The 27,177-nt window shown below is 32.1% G+C and overlaps 1 protein-coding gene across 1 annotated transcript; it reads right to left on the bottom strand.

The window, feature by feature from the left end:
- Positions 1-728: 728 nt before the first annotated feature.
- LOC131841268 (homeobox protein HMX3-B-like) lies at positions 729-26,955 on the bottom strand. The gene is made up of 4 exons (XM_059189551.1): positions 26,805-26,955; positions 17,416-17,733; positions 7,964-8,070; positions 729-2,687 (listed from the first exon to the last, which is right to left on the bottom strand). Exons 2-4 carry the CDS (start codon positions 17,700-17,702, stop codon positions 2,044-2,046), a joined length of 1,038 nt encoding a protein of 345 aa, XP_059045534.1. The 5' UTR covers positions 17,703-17,733; positions 26,805-26,955; the 3' UTR covers positions 729-2,043.
- Positions 26,956-27,177: the final 222 nt, after the last annotated feature.

The following is a 27,177-nucleotide window of genomic DNA, read 5'->3' as shown; positions in this document are numbered from 1 at the left end:
TTAATCTTTCACACAAAAACTACCGAACGGATTTTGATAAAACTTTACAGTAATCAGCATCAGTGTAACACATAGGCAACATTTTTTATTGAAACTTATGTATTAAAATTTAACGCGGGTGAAACCGCGGGTACTATTAGTATTATAACAGAAAAATTATTAAATACTGTGGACAACATACAACAAAAGTTAATTTTTCCGATACTTAAAAGGTATAAATTCTTAAAGCCATCACCGGAAATGAGCTCATGTAAACTACCCTCACCGGAAACCGAGTATATCCGGACGCGGTATCCGTGTGAGGTTTGTGTCGGCGCCTAGCGCGTGCCAACGTTTAACTACCCTTCTTTTTGGTACGATAAACATCATAAACGTTCTGTTAGCATTTCGCATGTAATGACCTTTTTTATTTTAATACACGTCATTGGTAGTTAATTAACTAATACTGTTGCAATAATGTGCTATTCATTTATTTATACACACACACACACACAAACACATACACACACATGCATATGCATTGACAACTATCAATTACCATCAAGCGGGTCACCAACTTGTTTGCAATTTCAATCCTAATAAAAATGGTATAATGAAAGTACATTCCCTTTTATTATATCCAAATTGTAAAGACTAGGGAGTAATAAAAAGATTTAGTACTGCGAATTTTGTTTTATTCCTCGCCGTATGTCAGCGTATATAATAATTAAGTACAATGCAATGACGAGAACTTCAACTAGGTACTATCAATAAATAACATTAATATTTTAGAATTAAGCATTATTCAATTATTTAGGCTAGCAATATTACAGAATTACATTAAAGCAACATGGCAACACATTTTAAATATTTTATTAGCAGATTAGGTGTGAAATAAAATTAAGGCTGTAGGTAGATACACTACTTTGTAACAAAGTATTAGAATATGACATTTCATAAAAATATACTTACACTTTATGATGTAACTTCAATTCAATGTACACACAATATAATCAACAGTAAATTAATACGGAAAAGGAAAAACAAACGGCAGCAAATAAATCTTCGAGTATCAATTAAATGGACAAGTACATTTATTTTACAAACATATTTGATGCCTTTCGTTTACTATCTATATACAAGATTTCTTCTTAAACACATCCGACATTTTACAGAAGTTAAATGCTTCGTTAGAATGACAAGGTATATAGCTAATATCTAAGCACTTTTATATTGTAGAAATTAAAGTAGAGGAAGAAGGCAAATCGAGACCAAGTTAGTAAAAAGTTTACTTGAAATCCGCTATTGAACACAAAAATAAACCTTGAATTCTATATTTTCTGAAACTGGTGTTTTTTAGAAAATGGAAGTAGGTATATATGAAGTCATGTAATCAAAATGAAATGAGAGTATTTTGGAAATTTATAAAACTACATGGCTTAATACAATCTCTTGGAAAAGTTATTGTAGTTATAGCTGAAGTTTGTCATTGTGCTTATGTATGAGAAGATTATTTATTCTTTCACATTTAGCAAAACATATTTTCATGAGAAGCATAATATTCAGTTCTTTAATCTCTATTTTATTTACAATATTAACTAGCGCTTATTGCAGAATAAATACAATGAAACTTTATTAAAACATTCTTATATACATTTTATTTACAACTTGAATGTCAATTTTGTACGTTACATTTATTTGAATCTTCATAACTATCATCTAGCCAAGTAAATAAATAGTTTACTAAGTAAGTTTATTTACTAATTACTTATACCAGGCTTTTACCTATACAAAATTACCTAATAACTTTTGAACGATTTGGCTTTGATATTCATAATATGACTAGTCCTTAATTAAACGTTCATAAATCACGGTCTGTTGCTACTGGCCTCAGTTCGAGCTCACTCCAAGCGCTTTTCAGGCTAATAAGCGCTATATTTATTATAACTGAATGAATTCATTATTATAATTACACTGGACCAGAAACTTAATTCATTAACCACTTAGTATTCAAAACATTTGTCCGTCCGCGCTATCAGTCTTGCGTACGGAATCAAGTGAACACTACACTAGACTGGACAGTGGCGCCCTAGAGGTAACCGGTGAAGCCGGGAGCGGTTGAAGCTGCTGCGGCGCCTGAGGAGGGAAGTATACGCCGGGCTCATTTGTAAATTGAGGATGAAGCGGTAACGGTGTGTGTGGAATCGACGTCGGTCTCGATTCATGGTACAGGATCGGTACTCGGACTAACCGTTGAGCTGCATGTGCCATGTTGGCAGCCTCTAACTCCGCTGCTAGCTGTCTCTTCCATTTATTGCGTCGGTTCTGAAACCAGATTTTGACTTGCGTTTCCGTCAAATGAAGACTGGCCGCTAACCCGGCTCGTTCCGAGCTGCTAAGGTACCGTTTCATGTCAAATGTGGACTCAAGTTGAAACACTTGAGATCTAGAGAAGACCGTTCGCGTTTTCTTCTTCCGCTTGCCTAAGTTGGCGTTGGGGTCACGTTTCTCGTCTTTGTCGAAGTCGTCGCTTTCGTCGACATCTGGATCTGAATCTTGAGGATCTTGTTGTTGAGGGTAAAGTGCGGGATGTAGTCGTGGTGAGCGTGGTGAGGAGCGGGATGGTGACGGTGGGGTGGGAACTCTGGGTGGACTGCGGGGCCGCGGCGAGCCTCCAGCTGAACCTTCTTCATTGGTAGTAGAGTCTTCTGTAACAATGTTTGTTTTTTAAAATTCTAATCTATAAAGATTTGAGTTATGTTACTATCTTAAATATTCGTTTATCAATTAAATTTTGCTTATATATTAAAATAATATATCGCTAGAAGTTTTTGATCCCGTTCCGTCCACATGCCCCTGAACAAAGTTGAGAAAAACTAGTTGTATAATATATCAAGGTTCATCTAAATATATATAACTCAAAGGTGACTGACATAGTGATCTTTCAACGCACAGCCCAAACCACTGGACGGATCGGGCTGAAATTTGGCATGCAAGTAGATGTTATGACGTAGGCATCCGCTAAGAAAGGATTTTGATTAATTCCACCCCCAAGAGAATAAAATAGGGGATGAAAGTTTGTATGCAACTTTGTCAATTTTAAACCGATTGAGATGAGACTTTGCATGCGCAAAGCTACTATGACGTAGGTATCCCCTAAGAAAGGATTTTGATAAATTCCACCCCTAAGGGGATAAATAACGTGCGAGCGAAGCCGCGGGCAAAAGCTAGTTTTAAATAAAAGGCGATTTAATGTGGCTTCTTTTACGCCTATGAATATGTGCTATGAGGAGGTTTATCAAATCCAATTACGTATATATCCAACTATCGATTTAAATCGTACTTTACGCTTACGATTAGGTTATTTCACGGATTTCTGTGCGTTTGAGGTTTTCTGATCGGTGTCTGTTATTTCTGTAAACTGTTTTAATTCTCTATTTACTGCAATTGATTTAAGCAGAATACTGTAATCCCTTGTATATTTGGGATTAGATTGTATCAAATTGATAATACTTTCTATATGTTTATTCTTTCAAGTGTTGTAAGGATGGTTTTTAAGAATTTATCTGAAAGCAATCTGGAAAATTAAATATGAGGTAAATTTTATTTCACAACGTTTGGCTGAGTCGGTTGCATGGTTAGTATTAATAAAGAAATTAACTTTCATATCTATAATATCAGCAACGAATACATCTACCAACAGTTCCTTGGTAGGCAAATGAGAATACGACTCGTCTGATGGTTACCATCGCCACAGATATGACATTGAAATAATTATTTGGTTTTCGAATGATAAGTTTTGTTACAAGTACTATTAGTACGTGAGTATGGGAGGGATTATATTATTGATATTGGTATTACTTGATGACCAATGTAGACTTTGTAAAAAGATGTCAGCCTCAGTGCCATCTTTGTCAGCCGCTCACCAGCTTGCTTTATAAGATGTGTTTCGATGTTATAGAATTCCATGATATAGGGTCTTAGTTCTCCAGAATGGCAATGCATGAGTGGTATCACGGGCGCCACATGAAAATATAGACGACATTTACCACTCACCATCAAGTGGGCCAGCTCAGCTTCAGCTTCTATTACTGTATTCGAGAATTACCACTTAGTTTGTCTTTCATTTACATAAAAAAAATTTTAGAACCGGCCTGTAAATTTTAGAACCGGCCTGTAAATTTTAGTTCCTGAAGACTAGCAATGTATCTATAATAAATATAGGTACTTACATTCTGCTGAATTTTTTACGAAGGACTAATGTCTTATACTAATACAACGTTTACAGTTAGTACAAGCAGCAGAACCATATCATTATCACCCAAATTAATATGTAAAGGATTTTGGTAACTAACATTGGGACACGAGAATGTTCTCGCGTCACAATGTTAGTTACCAAAATCCTCCGAAAAGGCTTGACCGATTTTTATGAACGATGTATATCTTCAGTAGGTCTGATAATCGGCTACTATCTATTTTTCATATCCCTAAGGGTTGTTCACTGCTAACATTTTTTTTTTTTGGACAAGTATCTATTTTTATAATATGGCATTAAATATGCATACAACCCTAAATTTTCACCCTTCTATCCAAACCCCTATTTATTAATAGAGCTATTAGTACATATTATTTATTATTAGTAGATTATCATTATTAGTATTATATGGCAAAAGCCGGGACAGCTAGTATTAACTACAATAACTTATTGAAGTAATGAGTGAAGGCAATACGAAAAGCTCTTGACTTTACATCGGCGAGTAGTCTGCGCTGTGATTGATTTTAGAAGCCGCGTAAAGTAATAGGTAGTTTGTTACCGTTGGCTTTCTGTTTACACAAACGCTTACGAGTTAAGCTGTTTATGAGTCGCCAATGTGATTTCACTATTCCTCAATAACAATTATTACTTTTTAACTACCATTACAAAAAGAAGTGTGCTTGTCGTTTTTCTGTGGCATCGTAGCTCCTATAGTAGTAGACGGTATATGATCCGTTTTTTTTTGTTTCAAAGTTGGCGGGATCGAAAACGTTCTTAGCTACAATTTATTAGATTTTTTTTCTACTTGGAGGTTAGTTAAGTTTTATTTTTACAAACACTGTATATATATCTATAATATTACGATCTTTATTTACTATATATACTAAACTAAATGATTGTTAGATGTAACCCTTTATTTTTAATATTCTAATATTGTTTGTAATATCAATTTATTTAAACATTTTAATTTAAACTATCTGTTGTTAATATTTGTTCACAGATTGTATTTTTTTAAATTAATATGTAGATAGATATAGAATTTATATGTAGAAAATTACAATCATTCATTAAAGACTATTATTAACTTACGAATTAACACTTTATTCAAATTAATACGCTCACAATGTTACAAGGAGGTCAAAACTTATTTGATTTCACTGACTTAGTTTTTAGTAATATTCGACTCTACATTACGCTAAGCAGTTTTTAAATAGGTCACCTTTGTTTAAAATACAATAATTTCCATAAAAATCTCACAGAATCAAGGATACCATATTCGAAAATTATAATAATCGCTGACGACATAAATCTAAACATACTATTTTTAGCTCGAACGTAAACGGTGAAATTACGTGAGTGCGAAAGAGACGGGTACACATTTGACATTTCGCCAGTGTTGCTATATGAGTTATTGTATGTGGATGGCAGAAAGCATTGTTCGGTCGGTTTGGGCCGCGTGAAATGGCGTTGCCTTTGTTTTGCTCAGGAGATGGGTTTTGGAAAATTAAAGCCGGAGTGGGGTTGAGTGGAGTGATGACGATTGCTTGTTTACCGATGTAGATTTTGTACTGACACGAATAATGCCTTTTTGTTTGATATGCAGTCGCAGTCAGTTGAACCAAACATGACATAAAGCAGATATTATACAGTTTAATCTACACTTAATCTATACTAGCGATACTTCGATTATTTTTACAGAGTAATAAATGATATTTACAAATAGTGGAAAGGTAATTGTTTTAACAAGCTTTTAGAAATACATATTTTTTTAAAATGTTTACATTTATTTTTAGAAATTATGAAATTGTTTTTGATTTCTACATAAAACAAACAAGTGAAAATTCTAATAAATATACAGATATTTCTATTAAAGATATTTATTGTTAACCGAGGTGGACCAATTTAAATTATTTTAACCGTCAAGCAATTCGCTTTCTAAAACTGTTCAACAGAAAACGGTTGAAGAGTGAGATAACGCAGTGAAATTCAGAATACTGAGGCATGACCTCTTATTTCTCCGGTAAGGTGCCATAGGCTTCATGAGGTGATTGGTATCTTTTATGTATATAGGTGACTGTTGACATTTACCATTAGGTGAGCCATCGCCTTGTTGCCATTCTAATTACAATTAGAAATATTATTTAAGCATTGAACAAATTACGTGTGTGACGTACTACTATCTATCTGCGACTAATTTCCGAACGTAGTTTTCAGAGATAGTGATATCGACTGTCAACTTTGAACAACTGGGTCTTGTATAATCCGGCACCACCTGACACCGGTACCACGAAATCACGACGGTAATACGATCCGGCTGTGTGACCAATCGATTTACAGTGGTAGGGTTGCCATTAGAATCTAGTGACTTCTTTAGTGATTATCTATTCATTGAAATTTAAAATTGAATACGTATAGTCGTTAGTACACGAGCGTAGCCACACAAGACACTTACCATATGTCATATATCTTTACTTTATTTACCTATTTTTAAACAGTTCGAAATATATGTACCTAGTCAAGTATTAATAGTCAAGAAGTACTGGCATGAAATTAGATTGTTGAATAATAGCAATGAATCAGTTCAAAACGATCACTTCTGGAATGAGACTATTCAAATAAAAAATCAAATACGTAAGTCACAAATAATATGAGAGTATAAAAATCTAATATTCTAAAAAAAATTGTAAATATTTAGAAACTTCAGAAATTTGTTAGTAGTTTCAGTAATTCAATTTAGTGTTAGGTAAATTGTTTCATTTTAGAACACCCAAGCGATACAAGAGTAGTTAATGTTTATACTTGTTCTCTATAAACTTTAACACAAACTATGGAGTAACAACAGCCCTGCACCGAGGCCGTACTAGTGCGCATAATCCCCTTGTTACGGCGACAGCATTCGCATTGTTTTGTTATGTTCCATTTCATAATATCCTTCCGAGAAATCGATTCGCAATCAAGATTTATTCGATGTAGTCTATCACTTATATTTTTATTTTCACTTACACGGATTGTTAGTCTAAAAGTACAATTAGTTACTGTATTTGAATCATAAGCAAATTTTATCTAGTAATACTTCTGGTGAAGTCTGCCGCCCCAGGAGTAAACAGGTACTACCGGACTCTTACTGGCTAAAAATCCCAAGATGTTCCTTCTCTCTCTCTATCTTCACCTTTTGTCGAGGTTACGGGAAGCCCGAATTTAAATGGATTTAATTGATAACTTTCAACTACGTAACAACGGTTTCAACATTCTAAATGGCATCAACCCATCAACTTTGCTGAAAATATTTATGAACAATGTTGGAATACACCCGATGGAATTCAAAAGATAAATAAAAAATAAAAACTAGCAAAATAATTTATTGTTGATGTTACATTTTCCTCTGTTAAGAATTCAATTAATTATAATCTCAGCTGCTTGCGATATGAACAAGAAAGTGGGTTGGTTTGTTTGATTGATGTTATATATTATATTAGATGTATGTTTATCTCTTGCCGTATCATTAGGCTTCATCAACATTCATTACATATGCTATACGTATCCATATTAATTCAATTTATTATAAAAAAGAGAAGTACAGTCTTTTCTTTTTAAATAGAGAAGACTATACAGTTCTATTCCTTATAAACGACTGACTTTTAATTTGCAGCGAAACTAGCCTCTACATATGCAATCTAAGTAAATACAAGAAAAGTAGGTATAATAATTCATTTTTAGTAATTAAATTACCTCTAGGCGGGGTGGATCTCTCATGTGGTCGTTGCCAGTACCACGGCGCGGGCACCAAACCCCCGTACCGTCCGGCCAGCGCACTCCATTGTGATATCAGTCCTAGCCTGCAACAGAAAACACCTATGGTATACATCTCATGAGTTGACATTCCCTGCGCACTAGTATTATGCTTCTGTAGCTTGCAATTTCTTTGCTCTATCCTAATATTGAATTCAGAATACAGTCGAACAAAGATTGAACTCTTACTACAACTACGATTGTCTAGTTTTTAAAACTAGTAGGAGATAATTGATAAAATTAAATTAAATTAATACATAGCTCTAGTTGTACGTTCGTATTTCTATAGAATAAGAAAAATACATTTCTAATATATTTTTAACCACAGAAATAGACAGAATACTATTTGTAAGGATGAACAGTGTCTTAGTGTCATTTTTAAGTAGGTATACCATAAAATTTCAATAAATAACTCATATCACTTAATCTATTGTATCTTATCTATTTCTATAATAAGGAAAGAATTTGTTTGTAAAAAAATAACTCAAAATGTACATTAATAGTTAACCATTTTAAAAATCTTTAAAGATTACAGAACGTTACTAAATTATTAAAAACATCCCAAAAATTACACCTATTTGAAGAAGAGTCGTGTTGGTAATCCATACTAATATTATAAATTCGAAAGTTTTTGTCTGTTTGTTGCCTCCACACGGCTGGACGGATCTTAATTAAATTTGTTTTGTGAAGGTAGATTACCTATATCACGAGGACGTACATAGGCTATCTTTTATTTTAAAAAATAATCTGGAAGGGTTAATATAGGGTATGAAACTTTTATGATGATAAAATTGGGGGATATATATTGATCCTAATGCATAGAGAAATAAAAACTTATTTCTCTATGTATTAGGATCAATATCTATATATAAAATACAGACAAAATGATATCAATCTATAGAAAGTCACTCAACAACTCGAGTGAAATAAAAATGTGAAACAATCAACAAAGTGGAAAAGGAAAGTGATAAATCACTTTGCAGAGTATTATAGTGAAATGTTAGCTACTTGTACTGTATTGCGGGTAGAACAAGCTTTCTCACTTACTGCGATCGCGTCGATGTATAAGTATCGATTGTCGAACAAAGGGGATTGCGGCACTACGCCGCTGGGAGCACCGGTTGACTATAGTGTTGCCGTTATGGCGATTAAAATTATATATCGATAAATAAAAGTTCACAAATAAATATCATTATCGGAACGATATCCACTTTGCAAGATATTTTTTATATTTCATGTTACGTACAGTCCATAAAAGGATATATAATCAATGATTAACAAACCAGGCCGCAGCGTGGGATAAAATAAACAACAGAATAACATTCATTCTTGTAATTCTACGTCAGTTATATTGTAATATTTTATAGTACTTGCTAGTAAAGTGCATACACGAATGCAATTAATTTACAAATTAATATGAACATCTCCTCAATATGATAGCATTATTTCATATATTATAAATATTAATAATATTTTCTAAATCTTAACACTCAAAGTTAAGTATCTACGAATCTGTAGAGGCCTACTTCTACGTAGAAAGAGTTCTACGATAGTGCTACGCCATATGCTACGCTGCTACGGGTGAGTTACGCGAAGTTTTGCACGCACCCATCGTTACAATAATGAAGGATACATTTTCACAGAAAAAGCATTTATTCAACCAATTCTATAAGGTCAACATACAGTCAATAGCAAAAACAAATAAAGATGTGTAAAAAAAGGTGTAATTTTGTATTTTTTATTATAGCTTCAAGTCTACTATTAATAAGTCACTAATTAATAAAATAAACTATACTTGGTGTTATTTAACAAATACTTTATTTATTTTTATTTTTTGATGGTAGTCAATAGATGGCGTATAGAATGTACATATAGGGGACGCAGTCGCAGGTACTACTAGATTGAAATAATTTTGTACCAAATGTTAATTAAAAAACTGTTTAAAAATTATATTGGCACTAAAATCGATATAGATACTGATTAGAACAAGCCGTTATCGACTAACCGTTAAGCAGTACCGCAAATAACAATATCAATGCTGGTTTTTATCGACTATATATTACTGTAAGCAATGCCGCGCGTAAAATAGTAAATTGTGAAAGCATTTTAAAAACAAAAGGTGTCGTCAAAAATATATACTTGTATTAAAGGTTTATTTTATGCATTTATTCTAATTTAGTTGCTTAAATTGTTTATGTGCTTTACTTGCAAGTTTAAAAAAGTCAGAAGTACACAATTTACTATATAGTACCCTTTAAGAAATTAGTCCCACGAAAAAAGTAAAGTAAACCTCAGGGCAAACAAAAAAAGTTACTCATCACAAACCCTTTTGAAAAGAAAACGCCTAATTATCGCTTAAAATACCCGACAAAAATCGATAGAGACGTAAATAAAAAAACCGTATTTACCAATCTGCATTGATTCTTAATCCGCGACGTTCCAAGTTCGAAGTTCAAATTCCATTACACCATAAAGCAGTGCGAAGAGAAAGCTTGAATCTGATTGGTTGGCTCACCGCGCCCTGATTGGCTGACTCGCTAACCCCGCCTCCCTCTGGGGGTATAAAAATCGATGCGCGGGTTCCTTATTCTCTTTTTGTCGCGGCGCGTCGCTCGACACTTTTCAGTTGTTGCTAATAATGGCGTTTGTGCTTTCTTTTATGGTTTAAAGTGTTTACTTGTATCCGTTGTCCGTGCAAGCGTCGCGGGAGCCTTTTGTTAGGTCAGATAGGGTATTCTGAGATGCATTTAAAAGCTTCTCAGGGATGTCTTTGTTGTTTTCTAGGTTACAGGTGACACTATTCCGCTACAAATACTTGCAAGTTTCAGAACACCACTTATTTAAAGAAGACATTGTTACTTTCAAATATGAATAGATATTTTCTTACAATCGGTATGCTTTAAGTAGTTGAAAAATGTATTATTATTCGAAATATTAAACAATGATATAATGACTTTATAAGTCTATTTTTAAATCTTAGGAAGTTAAGAACTTTGGTAATATCGATTTATGAAATTTTAATCATAAATTTAGCCGAAATCCAAAGCTTAAATTGTTAGTTACTCATTAAAAATATTATTTTATACAGTATTTTTTTTTTTTATTTCCTAAGTCTAGATTTTGCAACATATATATTACAATATCAACCTCAACTAAGTTAACGTCAACCAATATCTTACAGAATCATTTAATTCGTCTGAAATTGCATCGTAAACTATACGGTAGAGTTAAAAACTACAATAATTACGTACAAATATTTTATTACGTGTGTATATGTTTGAATTTTGTCAGTAATAAATAAACACTTATGTGAAAATTTAATTTCATCTAAAGAAAAGTATTTACTTTATTATCCACAAAAATTGTGGACTAAATTCTATTTTAAAAAGGCAATATGTACACCAACACAAAAGGCCAGGTCGCCAATAATACCCTGAACACTTTCAGATTTGTGTTGACAACTTTAAACTATATTCTCCAGGGATCTAGATAGCAAGTTTCGCTGCAGAAAAGCAGCCCAGCTGTAGAGTTATTTGATTGGCGGTCACTAGTGAAGCTAGAGCTTTAGTCAACTTAGTAAGTATACTAAAAACACGCTATACATGAATATTTTAAAAACATAACGGAATTTATGATATCGTTCATATGTCCGATGTTTTCAATTTATTTCTATAATCGTAAGACTTTTTTTATAAAATAGTTCTAATCCTGATTAATCACAGGAGTATAGGTAGGACCTAATAATACTAGAACCTAGTTGCACCAAAAAATTAAAAGGTCCACCTATTTTTAAAATCTGTTAAAATTAAGACATAAATTTATAATGATAAGTCGACAGCTATAAATATTTTCCCTCTAATCCCTAGACCCCCCTCTATATGAATTCCGACAGCGTAATATCAACGCCCTAACATAAAATCAAAATAAAAACATTCCTTGAAAAATCAGACACCCTACAATCGTCTAAACCGATAAGTAGGTAAACGCGAACTTCCCCTTACTTAAGGCGTACATAGACTCCGCAAGATATAGACGTCGTATGGTACAAGTAACCAGAGACTCGAGAAATATATTAAAATTAATAATAAAGTATCTCCGAAATGTGCAGTCTTAGTTTGGAGATTTTGTATAAATAATACTAATTAATAAAGGAAAAGTATATAAGAATAACTTTTAAATAATTATACAACATGTTACTCAAGCATAATGGATTTTGAAGTCTTTATTTGCCCTTTAAAATAATGAAGGAAAATAAACACCTTAAATTTTATATGCAACAATGATTGTACAGTAATATTGTTTAATTTTTATAAAGTTATATCTGATTAACCATGGGACATCGCCCGCATGACCAGAACACATTAGGTCACCCAGTTATTAAGTTATCTTTAGTAAAATATAATATATTGCTAACTGTTACAATCGAATAACTTAAATTTTAATCTACTAATATTGATTAGATATCTACGCAAATGTATACACATACATTTCATAGGTATATACGTACTGTCGTGTACTAATAATTAAAATAATAAATATGTTTAGTTCTCAATCTTTTCTAAGTATCTTCATTTTCTGTATAATAAAATTATCTATATGGTTCATAATTATTAGTATAATTAACAATAATCATAGAATCGGGCTATGACGTGTTGAATAATAATAATAATAATAATAATCTCAGGACAATTTACACAGCGCCATCTAGACCCAAGTTAAGCTAGCTAAAGCTTGTGTTATGGGTACTAGATAACTGATACAAATACATAGATTTTTTTTTTCGTTAAAACATACATATTATACATAGAAAACACCCAGACCGACACAAACAATTATACTCATGAATACAAATGTTTGTGCCGTGCGAGGAATCGAACCCGCGACCATCGGACGTAAAGCGGTGTGCTAAACCACTAGACCACCGAGATCGTCAAATGTGATGATCGAACAATTATCCGGCCTGCTATCATCACCGCTTCGCTTATGCACTTGCGGTATTTCACAACACGTTAAATTATTTATATTTACGAGTAGGGTGAAGTAGCTAGATTGTGCGCCCCATCGGCTGTGCCATGATTTGGGGCGGATTCCAGTTATTTAGTATTATTAGCGACCGTTAAATGGGTGGGTACTTAAGGTGAAGTGAAATAAAGTATACTTAACTTTATTTCCCGAGTGAGATGACTTATTTTAAATTTAAATAGATAGAGACGTAAATAAAAGTAAAAAATATGAAAAATATTTTAGCCAAAAATAGCATTGAATAATTTATTTTTCTGAATAATAAATATATATGTACCTATATAGTGGATTATGTACGAAGTATTTGCTTAAAAAATAAATTCAAATTCGATGTAACAAAAAAATTGCGTATTTAATCTGATTATAATTACATATAAAATTATATTTAAACCGAGAGCCTCTTATTTGAAGTCTGTTCAAGTAATTTGCTTTTATGCAAACGATAATCATAAATGCTCAGCATTTATGTATACCTATTGTACCTGGCAGGCATTGTCTGCCACCACCTACGGCGCCTACAGAGTCCAATTGTACTCGTGTATATATAGAAAATTTCATCTACATAGTTCTAGCCGTTTAGTTTTAAACACCTCAGTTACGTAACAATTAAAGCATATAACTACAGAAAAATCTCATGTATATTAATAACTCATTAATACTTGATACAATTAAGGTATGTCAAATGTGAAAACTGGGTTTACCAAAATTAAATAAAATCACCTTTATCGAGAGCCAATATCTGTCCCATACTTTAGCATATACGTATTATTATCTAAAGGTATCTCTAGCTCAGTAGTTGGTCCCGACTGGCTTACTAGTACGTCGTAAATAACTCACATGGCACATAAGGTGGGATCACGAGCCGTGCCGAGCCTCACGTGCGGGATAGATGCGCACTATATAGAAACAATAAGATTTCTAGCAGTAAAAAATATTCCGTTTGGTATATCTAGAACTAAATTTGTAACAGATAGAAATTCTTATATAGCGGATGTAATGCTTTTGTACCTTTCTACCGGATTAATTTTAAACATTGTGATAAAAAGTGGTCACTATCATTTTATATATTTTGCAGAATTATAAATAGAAAACATAAACGAAATTATAATAATTATATAAAAAAATATATAAGTTAAAAAAAGTGTTTGCCATTAACTAAATTTCAATATTATTATTTAAAAAATATATAATTAATCCATATTTAAACATAATTGTTTCTGATAGAAAAATTACTAAAGCTGATAATAAATTCTAAATACAGATAGGTAAGCCTTTATCATTAAAACGTCTTACAAATCCCACCTCACTAATTAACGAATAGAAAAAGCTTTCAAAGCATTATTTTCCCTAATTTTCTTAAAAGGCTCTTGATTACAGAGACTCGGAATTATTGTGTACTTTTTTTTTGTAAATCGTCTAATTAGTCATTTAAAGCTGGCTGAAATAACAAGGATAAACACCCGAGGGTTTGAATAAAAAAAGAAAGTAAAAAAAAAGTTTTTAGAAAATAATGCCGGCAAGAATGACAGATCGTTTACACGAGTACAATATGTCCGCAGTCACTTCATAATTAAGATGGGGGACAAGGACAAGTACAAAATGAAGAAGTTGCAGATTCCGTTACTTTATTGCTAAGATTTTTGACAGAGGTAGAAACAGAAGTGCTAATTCGTACATTTTTATGCATAAGTACTCTATATTTTTAACTTTTCATTAAAAAATCTATTAAGTGATATCGTTTTGTTTAAGCATTTGGAATGATAAACAAACTAATAACATATTTGACAGAAAATTGATATCAGTAAATAGATCTACATCACGAATATGACAAAGTATTCTGTGAAATACGTAGAGTCACTCATGCGTTAATATCCTTGAGTGTTTGCTTCCTGTTGAAAAAACATTGTATATCTCATCAATTAAAATCGGAACACAGCTTCCAAAACAGCATATGGCGGAAAAATAATAAGACTGATGCAGACGATTTTATCCAAAGTCTAGTCTTTAGTAAAGATTGTATTGTTTATAATTTCTATATTGTTTAAAAAGGAAATTGAATCTCTCTAGTCATTTAAAATAATTGTAAGTTATCCAGAGATATTAGAGACTTTGCATTTTTTTAATCTGCGAATTGAACCCATATTTGTACCTACGAATATTCCGCCATTATCAACTACTCTGTATTATGAGCTAATGTATAGGTAGGTACGTATCTTATGTGTATAAGTATGTAATATTATGTTATCTGTGGTATAAGCTAATATAAAGTATTTATATATCCGAATCCTTATGACTAATTACTATACGAAGAATTTATATCTTTGGCTTAGATTTAATAAATGCAGAACTAATATTACATCACAAGTCATAGAAATGACATAACAATTGTCTAAAAATCGTCGTTAACAAATTGCAAACTTAAACCAGAACAGGCAGCTCGTCCCGCGGTACGACGGGCCTCATGTCAAACAAGACAGCCGTCCTGTCCCTAATTTGTTACCAAATAGTCTCGCTCGTTTACCCCATTTCTCGGACTTTATGCCTTGTGTTGCCAGATAAAAGGGTCGTTCTCTACCCTGTAAAAGGGGAAAACTACTTCTTGTAAGTCTCGGCTTGATTAGATGGAGGTAATGATGTACCCTCGTGGATTAAGCGGATAAAGGGTGTAGGGTTTTGTTTTTATTACATTTGTTAGTTCGGATTATGTGGCTCTTAGTGTCTGTGTAAATAGAACAGATTTTTTTGTTCATGATAAATTACTTTCACATATAGTGTTGTATTTGTAGGTATAACATAAAAATAAAACATAATGTTGTAACAAATTAATGAAAATTGTGATTTGTAAACATAATGTTACTGTTCATTACTATATTTCCTTTCATTAATTGATTAGAATTATTTTATGTTTTTAAGTGCCTTTTTAAAAAAAGTAAATACAAATATAGTCTTGGATTGCAAATATAAATTAGGTAAGTAAGGTAAATAAGGTTATGTCACTTATGAACGAATGCAATACTTTGGTACCGATTTAATTTCGTGTAAGTGAGCTACTAGCTCTAAGCACAGGCAAAATTTATTTTAATTGTATAAAAAGTGGAATTGGAAATCAAAATATAGCAGATAGCTATAGTATGTAATAAAATGTAAATAGATTAAGTTGCTTATCGGTGAACTACGTCAATGGCTCAAGGTTGTTTCTCCGACCACTTAAATTACTCCGACCAGTGGCTGGATAGTGCTCAGGATCGATTAGGGGCGGCCGCTGCGGTCATTACGGAACTTAATCCGAGAGTTGTGGTAGCTTTGGATAAAGCAAGTCACTTGACCAACAACTGGCTCATTGTTCAAAAATAATAGATAAATTTAGACTCATATATGAATAATTTGATGCTGTTACCAAACTGTACTGGCCACTGACAAAGGCGACGATGGTAACATATCTAATGGAAAATGATTGCAGTTACCTAATATAATATACATAGGATATGAATAAGAATGGGTGCCATTCCTAAGATATATTCTGAAGAGTAAGATCTTATACCAGAGTTTAATTCGTAGTTAAGTCAAGATAATTCGTAATCATTACGTTTATTTAAAATTTATTTTGCACTTTTTGCTTTGCACACATTTGCACTTAACACACTCAAGACAGGTAGTGTTGAGTGTGTCAAATATTTCATGCTGCTGCTGTATTGGATTGACTCGGTGAGATCTCTTTTAGAGATATAGCCTCCTTTAATAACATTATTTCTGATTAACATACTTAAATAATATATTCAAAATGCAATAATGAATAGGTATATAAAAACTAAAGTATAGATCATGTCAAGTGTTTTTAATTTTATTATTTAAGATTGTTATTACAACGTCGTATGTGCCTACATGTAGCCATTTATTTATGTGATTCCAGTGGTTTAGTTTTGTTCAAACGAGGCATTACCCGTAATACTTTTGAACTAATAGCGTTCAAGTTAGTAAGGAATACAACTTGAATATTAAACTCATAGTCGCTGGATACAGATATCAAACCGGTAGGAAGATCACTGAATGTTCAATAATTGAGTGTAACCTAATGGGCACCTACCTAGCTTAATAGTAGTACGGTAACCTAAACTTAGAGGTTTAACCTGTGGGTTTGAACTTAAGTGATCAATGAAGCATATTAGTGAATACGTAACCGAATTAAATTGGATTTAGATACTGAATATCACCTGTTGAAATAAAAGAAACTGAAAGTAGAACGATTAGTTTAGTTTCTGATGTTATGTTTTTCCTGTTATAAATAGTAAAATTGACAAATATTTGTAGACTGATTCTTTAAGTATAATGTGATTATTTATTCTTTATTCATATTTATTAATTTTTCTTACCTTGATAGCATTGCATCATTTGCGTTCCCGAATTGATTTGCCGCCAAAGCCGCTTCCAGAACATTCGAATCTCTTCTAGGTTCGGTTCTGTTTAGAATAGAGCTAATTGAAAAACTGGTGTAGGGCGCACTGCCTGTCGCCTTTTCTTCTTTATCCTTCTTCAGTTCATAATAGGGACTCTTCTGTTCTGGTCTAGAAGGTGACGACGTGATATCTGGACTGCTCGCACCTGACACCACGTTCACTTCGATGTCTCGTTCATCTTGCGATGACACCGGAGAGTCCATTTTGGTGGTCAGTTCCTCATTTTATGGCGATCTGAAAAATAAATAGTTATTGAAATAAATCAAATCATAATATATTTTTTAATTAACCTGTAGCTGTGCCTGTAGTGTCGTTATATCGTTGACGGTCTCGATGGTCTAACGGTTTAGCACACCACCTTTCTTCCAATGGTCGCTGGTTCGAATCCTCGCACGGCACAAACATTTGTATTCATGATTATGATTGTTTATATCAGTCTAAGTGTTTTATATGTGTAATATGTATGTACTTACGAAAAAAAATATAATTATAATACATAGAATATTTGTATCAGTTATCTAGTACACAAGGTTTAGCTATAGCTTAACTTGGGTCTCTAGGTGGCGCTGTGTGAATTATCCTCAAATTATTGTTATGAATATTTCCTTCATAATTTTTCTAACAAGTAATTAACGTGCTTTAGAATATTCATTCATTCATTCCTTTACCTTTAAAGTATTTGTTAGTTTGTATCAAAATGCAAACTTTACTTAGTTTAAAATAAATCCTAACCTAAAACCGGGTGGTAGTGTAACATTTACTAAGTCAATATAAGATACATCAATTGCTCGTATAATTCCTCGTATCCAGTTCAAACTAAACTCTTAACGGGCTGCCTTAAGACATTTACTGATATTTATAATTCATCACCTTTAAGTGCATTATTGTTCTTAGCCCTTATTTAGGGCTGTCCCCTAGGTATTAGAGTAATATTAAGAGGTACCGTACATTCCCCTCTACTGAATAAGTAATAGGAATTATGCAGACTACGGCTTTTGAGAAAAATCTTACCATTCGATAATCTCGTTTCGGTATCAAAAGCTTTTTGCGTTTTCGGAGAAAATGGGATCATATTGATGTCGTGAAATGAGTAGAATGTTTTTCACTGGTAAAAAAATCTTGAATATTATTTTAATAAAACTGTTTGTGTTATATATGTAGCAAAAGATAAACATCAGTAATACCTATATGTTAATACTACCAACTACTAATATTATAAACACGAAAGTTTTGTTTTGATGGATGTTTATTTCTCTTTCATTTTGATGAAACTTTAAAATAATACCATAGCCACGGCATATATATATATATATATATATATATATATATATATATATATATATATATATATATATATATATATATATTAATATATATATATAATGCATTAAATAGTCTCCGAAAGAACGGGCCATACCTATTTGAAAATTTATTTTACCGTTTTAATATTATCCTTTATGAACATAGGCCATAGAATATTTTCCTTTTATCTACCCATAGTGTGAAATAAATATTATAAAACGCTGAGGAAATCATCAACAATAGAGCAAAGTGATGTAAGTATGTAGGTAGGTACTACAGTTTCATAGAGGATATTAATATCAAAGGTATGTGTAAGTCTCAAAAATTATAATATTAATTTTTTTTAAATGCCCGTGTGAAGCCGGCATTGGACGTTACTATTACATAAAACCATAGCAAAAAATTATTGACTCTTGATATCGTCTGTATGCTTCGTATTTGTCTAAAGGTAACTAAGTAAAGTCCCAGCAGTTTTTAAGTTTAAGTTTTAAATTTGTAAATATATAATAGATTGAATTTCACGATTATACGAGTAATAGGTATCGATATTTGTAGATGCAGGCGAGATGATACCAATATAAGTAATACACAAAAAATTGCTAGTTATGTTTTATTTGAGCCATGAGGTGAATATGATTACAGTTTTCATTCCCTCTATTCTCTATACATACCTAACAAACGAAGGTGTATTGGCAGTATATTTAAACATAAACTTGTGTCCTAAACGAATCTAGTATTCTGTTCAATTAATGTCCGGCCATTAGTCAACCGTATTTGAATAGCAATGTCAATTACGTAAATGACAACAAAATGGCGAACTACACATTTATCGTAAAGTAAGTGGCAATCAAACGAGCAATTCACATTGAAAAGCGACGGTCACGGGAAATATTGCAAATTCGTGCATTACATATTGCGGATTTCGAATGCGCGTATTCCACGAAATTTGTTTTTGGCCGTCGGCGGATTTTCGCGGCGACAAATGAATGTTTGATCACGATTTAAATGTTCATTTAAATTTTGCTAGAATTAATTAATTTATTTCATTATATCGATAAATGCTTTATAATATAATGTGGTTCCTGAAAATTATTTATTGCAGCAGTTTAAAATCGACATGTTGTGAATTCATATGAAGCATTGATTTAAGAATTATATCGGAAATGGTTAATTCTACGTTTCATTATATTATATGATATAATATAATGAAATGTAGAATTAACCATTTTGATTTATAAAAATAATTTTAAACATGTTAAATTACTAATGCGAAACAACTGAATTGTAAAGCACATTCCAGTATTACAAATAACACCTCAATTGATTTTAAACTATTTCATACATTCATGTAATTCATAAATTCCGATCTGGAATTTGGTCGTGAAAGGGACGTAAGTAAAAAAATTAGAAAGGATAGATGTCCACTCTCCCTTTTCCTATTTTTCCTATTGTTTATAATACAGACATAATATATATTTATAATATAATAAATGAACTAGATAGTAATTATACTACTAGTACTAACGTAGTAACTACCAATATCCATTTAAGTGGTTCACTGACATAAATTTAATTTTTTACAATACCTAGGTAGTGTAAAATGATGAAAAATGTAGGTATAACGTTTAGTCTCCCAACGGTATCGCGTCATAACTAATTTATTTGCAAGTTTTTAAAGGTTCTTATACATAGTTGCTTTTTATTGAATAAATGAATATTATGTAGATTGTAGGAGAATTATAGGAACATTAACAAAAATTATATATATATATATATATAGTGTATACATAAGTCATGTGAACTTCTATAAGAGCCGTCAAATATGGCTTTCAAGAAAATACATTTATCTATATAACTGACGTGACATACAAAGTTTATTACGACCGGCATGTGTATTCACGCCCTAAACTTATAAAACTAAACTGTGTTGCCATTTAAATTATGCAAGAGGGAATATGCTAAATGATAGTAATTTACTATAATGCGAAATTAAAAATTGAGCATAATTATCTATTCGGGAATGGATCGCCTAGCCAATTAACTACCAGAAACCCATAAGCTTACCGAGGTAGACTTCGTAAAAAAATAGCCTAGGGGTTCCTCTATTACCTTTTACCTTTCGGATTAACGGATGGGACATGTAAGTTAAACTACAGAGTAAAGAATGTATATTTTAACATTTGTTGTCAGAAATAGTGCTGATCACATAAATTAATTTATTTTGTTCCTCAAGTAACTATTAATTATATCAATATTGCTATTGGCAGTTTTTATTCACGCAAAATTCTTAAAAATGTAATTTAGGAACATTTATTTAAAAGAGCAATATGCAATTTTCTTGCTCATTCTTCTTGTGATGAGTATGCGTTCCGAATGAGTAAGTATGTTGTAAGTATCAAAAAAATATTACTATTCTAAAGTGCTTGTATTAAGTTTATTTGAATTAAGGTTATTTCTATTTCAACATACATATACGAGTACATAGGGGATGGTTGCTACTTTCCATCAAGTAGATCATCAACTTGTTTCCCATTTAGTTAAATAAGAGAGCCTTATCATCTATTAGCAGCTTCCAATGTTCTGAAATCACTATGTGATATCTATGAAAATATCTCATAGTGTCATTTAGTTCTTAGTCACTTCTAGTAATCACACTCTTCTTTACACGGACATTAAAAAAATGGTTTCCTTTTACTTCGTACTATTACGTTGGCTATAATGAAGGCTATATTGACATTATAGACACATGTCTGATAATATTACGAAGTACAACGAAATATTGCCGCTGTAAAGAAATGTGTAATAAGCTAAATAAATAAAAATGTGCCACTCATTAAACTAGATACTAGTTAAACTCTGCATTCATATTCAACTTTCCGCCTGACATAGTTACATAAATCAGCGCATACTCATGTTATTAAACACTTTATTAAAAGTCTTGTCACATAGATAAATTAATGTCACATTTTCATATTAATTTCTAATGACACCCTTGAAAATTTAGGGCAAATGACCTCGCTATAAACATATATAGTAACATATAAGGCAATCGCGTGACCGCATACTTTATATGAGATCATTTTAGTCAATAGCAGTATGAGTATGTATTTATATTTGTACAGAATACTAACCATATTTTAAACAATTATGGTAGAGAGTCATGTGATTTGCGAAAAGAGATAGAGCCGCTTTCATTGATGAGTAAGTAAGTAATTTTTCACCTAGCCAAAAATGAAGAAAATGATAGTTTGGAAAATGGAATTGAGTAATTAACACGCAAATATCTTTACATACTTACATACTTACAATATTTATTGCTTTATGAAAGTAGGTAGTTAGTTTGAAGACATTGTCTATAGATAGATGTCACATATTGAATAAATAAGTATATAAAATTTCATCAAAGTCCGTCTATTGAGTATCATCGAACACAATATTTGACATATATAATATTAGACGGATATAATAAGTTTTAGCTTGTTAATAGAAATATCCTTTTCAAAGGTAAATAATATTTTGACAACAGCCCTTATAAGTTGTAAAGGGAGCTCTTTCGAGTGGTAAGTAGTGGTGTGATTGTATAGTTAATCGATACAAAAGTATCGGTTACGCATTAACCACGGTTCGGTCACCAGCGCACACCCGCCCGTGATTCTCACAGATAATAATATTGTGTTACAGTCAAGAAATTAAATTAAGTAACCACTTACAAAAATTAATAAAAAAAGATATGTAAGTTAAATTATGTTTATGTTGCTTTCATATTTCTCTTTATAATGTAATTGTTATAATGTTCACATAAGATGTCTATTTCTTCAACAATCACTTAAAAATTAAACTGTTAAATTATTTTACATTCCTAATAGTCCTCAGGAATCTAAAACCGTAAAAATCATTTAAAAAAAGTACATTTTACCTCCATTTAGTCATTACAAAACACATATTGCCAATTCGTTATTTAATCGTCATTCTACATTTGAATTTTCCAAATATCAATGACAGATTAGTGAATATGTTATCGATACGAATTAAAATATTAGCTTAATTATGTTTGAATTTTGATCAACAATCAAATTTAATGTACATTTGATTTTTGTGGTCTCTCTACATACCTAACCAACCATAGAGTTTAAATCTATATAGACTTTAGTTATATGAAATCCGGAGTGAGTGAATGTAACCCGAAACTAACCATAGACAAGGACTGGCAGATGGCCAGTGCGATAGCATCTCGGACCGTTAACTTTACGGCCACGTAAACCAAGCTAACCCTTGCATGCTAATCGACACTGACTGTAACACGGCTTGCTTTTACACCGTAGCGTAGCGTTGGGAATATCTATCGGACTTGTCCATTGTTAGTATAATTTAAATAGTATTTATATTTCTTTTATTATGTACATAGTAGTTAGCAATACTAGTAACTTTGTTCTCTATATCGAGACGTAGTTATTGATGATTATAAACTTTCTCATTTATATATCACATTCTATATAAGATAACAAAAAAAAACTAAAAAACAAGGAAATATTGAATCGAGATTCACCCATTCGCATAGGTACTTATATTTTTTTGTAAATACTAGTTATATAAAATTACTAAAAATACAATTTTTAGTAATTTTATATAATTATTTCTTTTATATATTACTTCATTGGCAAGGTCAGATATTTTCTTATTTTTATTTAATGTAATGGTTACATGGCTAGTCACTGGTATGTATTTATATTCACATGTGAAATAATATTATTTTTTTTAACATTGTAATTATATCTTGGTGCCGTCTGTGTCTTTATTAGGATTGAGCAACCTGTCTTAATTCAAACCCAGATTTTAGTATCTATGCCCACAACTAAAGAGGTCCCATTACTTTACTAACTTATAAGAGCTGTTGTCAAAATATTATTTACCTTTGAAAACGATATTTCTATTAACAAGTTAAGACTTATTATATCAGTATACCCAAAACTCTAAGTACATCAAACCACGATACATTCCTATTTAAATAAATATTCAGGTCCCCGCTCACCGCGGTGTAAAAGCGTCCCTCAGGAACGTCAAAGCGCATCTTAGTTGCACTCAAAAAGGGTTATTAAAATTTGACTTTGTAATGTTTACGAGGACTGCTATAAAACGTCATTTGGAAATTAAAACTGGCCGACAAATCGACTGGGTTAATTAATTACTTGCCCGTGAGCTTTCAACTTTATATACATGGGACATAGACCTAACTATTGATAGATGTAGGTATAAGTAAAGAAGGGATCATTTATGACGTAAATATTTAACCGAATACGAAAAAGGAGGAAATTTCCAATTCAATTTACATATTTATTCTCTTGTAGTCTATACAATTAATGTTAATTAAGTTGGTAGGTTCTGTATCACAAATACAACGTAAGCCACCATGCTTGATAAAAGTAATATGTTACCGGCGTTACAATAAAGCCTTTGTTTTGAAAGTAATCATATTAATGTCGGTTTATAAGTTGTGAAAATATCGCGTAGCAACACGAAAATTTGTATTGTAAAGAGTCTCGTTAGTTAGAAACAAGTTAACGTAGCTTCGTTCAACCGCCTGATGGAAATATTTAACTATGAATATCTCTGACAATTTAATACGCATAATTTATAGTTTATGTCTCCAAATTTTCAGTTATATTGTGACTCTTTTTTTTACCCCTTCGACTAAGATTTCAATTCCTTACTTGACATTAAAGTTCCTTACAGACCTTACAGTAGTACCTAATCCAAATTAAAGTTGTTACGAGTATACTCTTTAAGTAGAAACCTATAATAGATAGAATAAGTTAATGCCATAAATGTCTAAGAGCAAGTGACAGACGTCGTTAGATATGTAAGGATAATGCAGATTACTATAGTTTTTAATACACAATCTAAAATGTACAGAGCTTAATAAAAAAAATGTAATAAATAATCCGTTTATATTTTCAGTTTTATTTCGTCCCACCGGATTTCTAAATGAGAGCAAAATGTCAACTATTCCTATATACGAAGATATTGATAGCTACTATAAGATGTGGTATATTTTATTTTTGTGGTTCAACTAAGGACTTTTTAATTTATATGCATGTCCGTATAATAGTTCGGGTGCACCTAAAGATAAATATTTATTGATCATATGCGTTGTTAGACTTATCTAAAAACGCATAAGTATGTACTTAGGCAGTGAATCGTTGCAACTATTTTCGCGTGGTTTTATGTTAAATTTGTCGGTGGCTAATTACCTTCAGCTAATTCTACCTATTTTTGATATGATGCCTTAATCTCTAATGAGAACAATTACGATCATTACTACAGAAAAAAATGTCCTTTTATAGACTCGTGCCTCGTAAGTAGACGGTGAATATAGTACTTGTCACTAAATAAGTTTTTGAGACAATTTATTATACAGAAATATTAAATATGTAGACATCGCGAAATTCTAATATTATTATGAGTACATTTAATGTACAGTAATTTTTAATGAACATTTACTATACAGTTTTCATCAAGTTAGCTGTAGTTTTAGGAGAAATAAGGATAGGTACCTAAAACCTACGTCAGTAAAGTTACTTAGAACAAAGTGGGAGATTATTCTAACGTTCTAATTTATTTATTTTATTGCTTCTTGTTTTGATTTTGATAAATATGCGTATTTTTGTATTGATTGCTGCATGCATTCTTATGTAAAATGTGAATACTATAACTATCACATGGCAATTCTAAGTAGCTATGACGTGGTCAAGTGTCTGGAGTAGCCATGCTGACTAAAATATCCAGACATGTGGCGGCGTGGTGGGCCGGGTCATTTTATTGGAGCGCAGTGACGACTTCCGTCATACTTGTGAACGAGTGCTGCTTGTAGGGACTGGTCTGCTCTTATGGTCTATTTTCTTAGTTTGTATTATACTTCAACTTAAAAATGTAAAGCAACAACAACATTATTTAAAAGAGCAACACACATATGCGTTTTTAGACTTATCTAAAAACGCATAAGTATGATCCCCTGTTACATTATAATGGGTATCAAAATTACGACGCCCACAAACTTACGTCAGATCCGTCAGGAGTATGCCTTCAGACGCTCCATAAGTATTTTCGGGTTTGTAGTATCCTTTGTTTTCAACCCCAATTTCGTGTCTCCGGTCGTTTTATTACGAATTCCGTTAGCAGTCACAGCTCAACTATATTCCAAACTTTTCGGTACTTCACTCCGACTTTTTAAATATACAAAGTGTTCATTACAACAACGGGACGCGAGGGATTTTTAGTAATAGAGGCTATCTCCCCATTGCTAGTAATGTGCTCTATCAGATCTTAAACGTAGTGTTGAAAACCATCGGGTATAGTCCTGGTGAATTCACCACGATAGACTAACTAACTTCATCCTAATTCTAACGTCTTCCAGTGGTACTCTATTGAAATACCATTCCAAATTCATCCATAAAAAACTGTGCATTGTCAATCTACAACGTGTTAGACATACTAGTGACCACTGTTAGACCTACAAGGAAATATTAAGTTGCTCAGCGAATAATATGGAAAAGAATAAAATGGATACAAGAAATCAATAACATGAAAGGACAATATATATATTTATATATATTTTTTTTATTTTCTGTTTCAAGCGTACTCAGTGTAGCAACTTGTACGCGTACCAAGTTTAGATTAGCTCTCCGTTGATGTTAAACATCTTTAACAATAATTCGACCAAACTATTGTATGATGAATCCGAAATGCTGAAGCACAATACAAACAGCCAAGAACCACTTATATCTTTATCAGCGACCAACGACCACGGAAACGAAATAGACACCTCTAGCAAATTTATAATTACGTAAAAACGTAAACAAATTTATTTATCCCTTATCAACTGGAGTTATCCTATACGCACAATATATTATGTGATATCCGTAACATAAAAGATGGTTATTAATTATCATCGAGCGAACAGTAATGTTTGTTATTTTTAAAAGATATCTATACATATGAATACATACCTGATAAAATATATATATAAGTTTGTCCCGATGATCTATCACATACACAGTACATAATAGGTATCCGTCATCACAACACTACACTTCCATAAATGTGAGTCTATACGTTACAACCACGCAAGAATCGCGTGACTTCCCCGCGTTCGGCCTATTCAGAGCTTGTGAACAGACTGGCAGCTACCCTTAAACATTGGGGCGGCACTATTCTTTAGAACCACCCCTTATTCGGCCAGCCAACCGTTCATCCCTGTAGCTATCTCGTTCACACAAAAATACTAACTTATTCCAAATCTAAGGATCGAAATTGGACTTTACTCCATTAAGTTAGGGTACTACGTAGCAGCACATATTACGGTTAGGGTAAATAATCGAT

The sequence above is a fragment of the Achroia grisella genome, unplaced genomic scaffold, assembly GCF_030625045.1.
Source record: "Achroia grisella isolate CSIRO2021 unplaced genomic scaffold, CSIRO_AGI_Agris_v1 utg1576, whole genome shotgun sequence".
Taxonomy (NCBI): Eukaryota; Metazoa; Arthropoda; class Insecta; order Lepidoptera; family Pyralidae; genus Achroia; species Achroia grisella.
Note: the sequence above shows the minus strand (reverse complement) of the source record. Positions and strands in the feature narration are given on the sequence as shown.

Coding starts and splice junctions, on each gene's coding strand:
- LOC131841268 (XM_059189551.1), bottom strand. CDS start 17,702: ATGGACTCTCCGGTGTCATCGCAAGATGAACGAGACATCGAAGTGAAC. Junction 8,071..17,415: donor AATGATGCAATGCTATCAAG/GTAAGAAAAATT, acceptor TTTCTGTTGCAG/GCTAGGACTGATATCACAAT. Junction 2,688..7,963: donor GAGATCCACCCCGCCTAGAG/GTAATTTAATTA, acceptor ACATTGTTACAG/AAGACTCTACTACCAATGAA.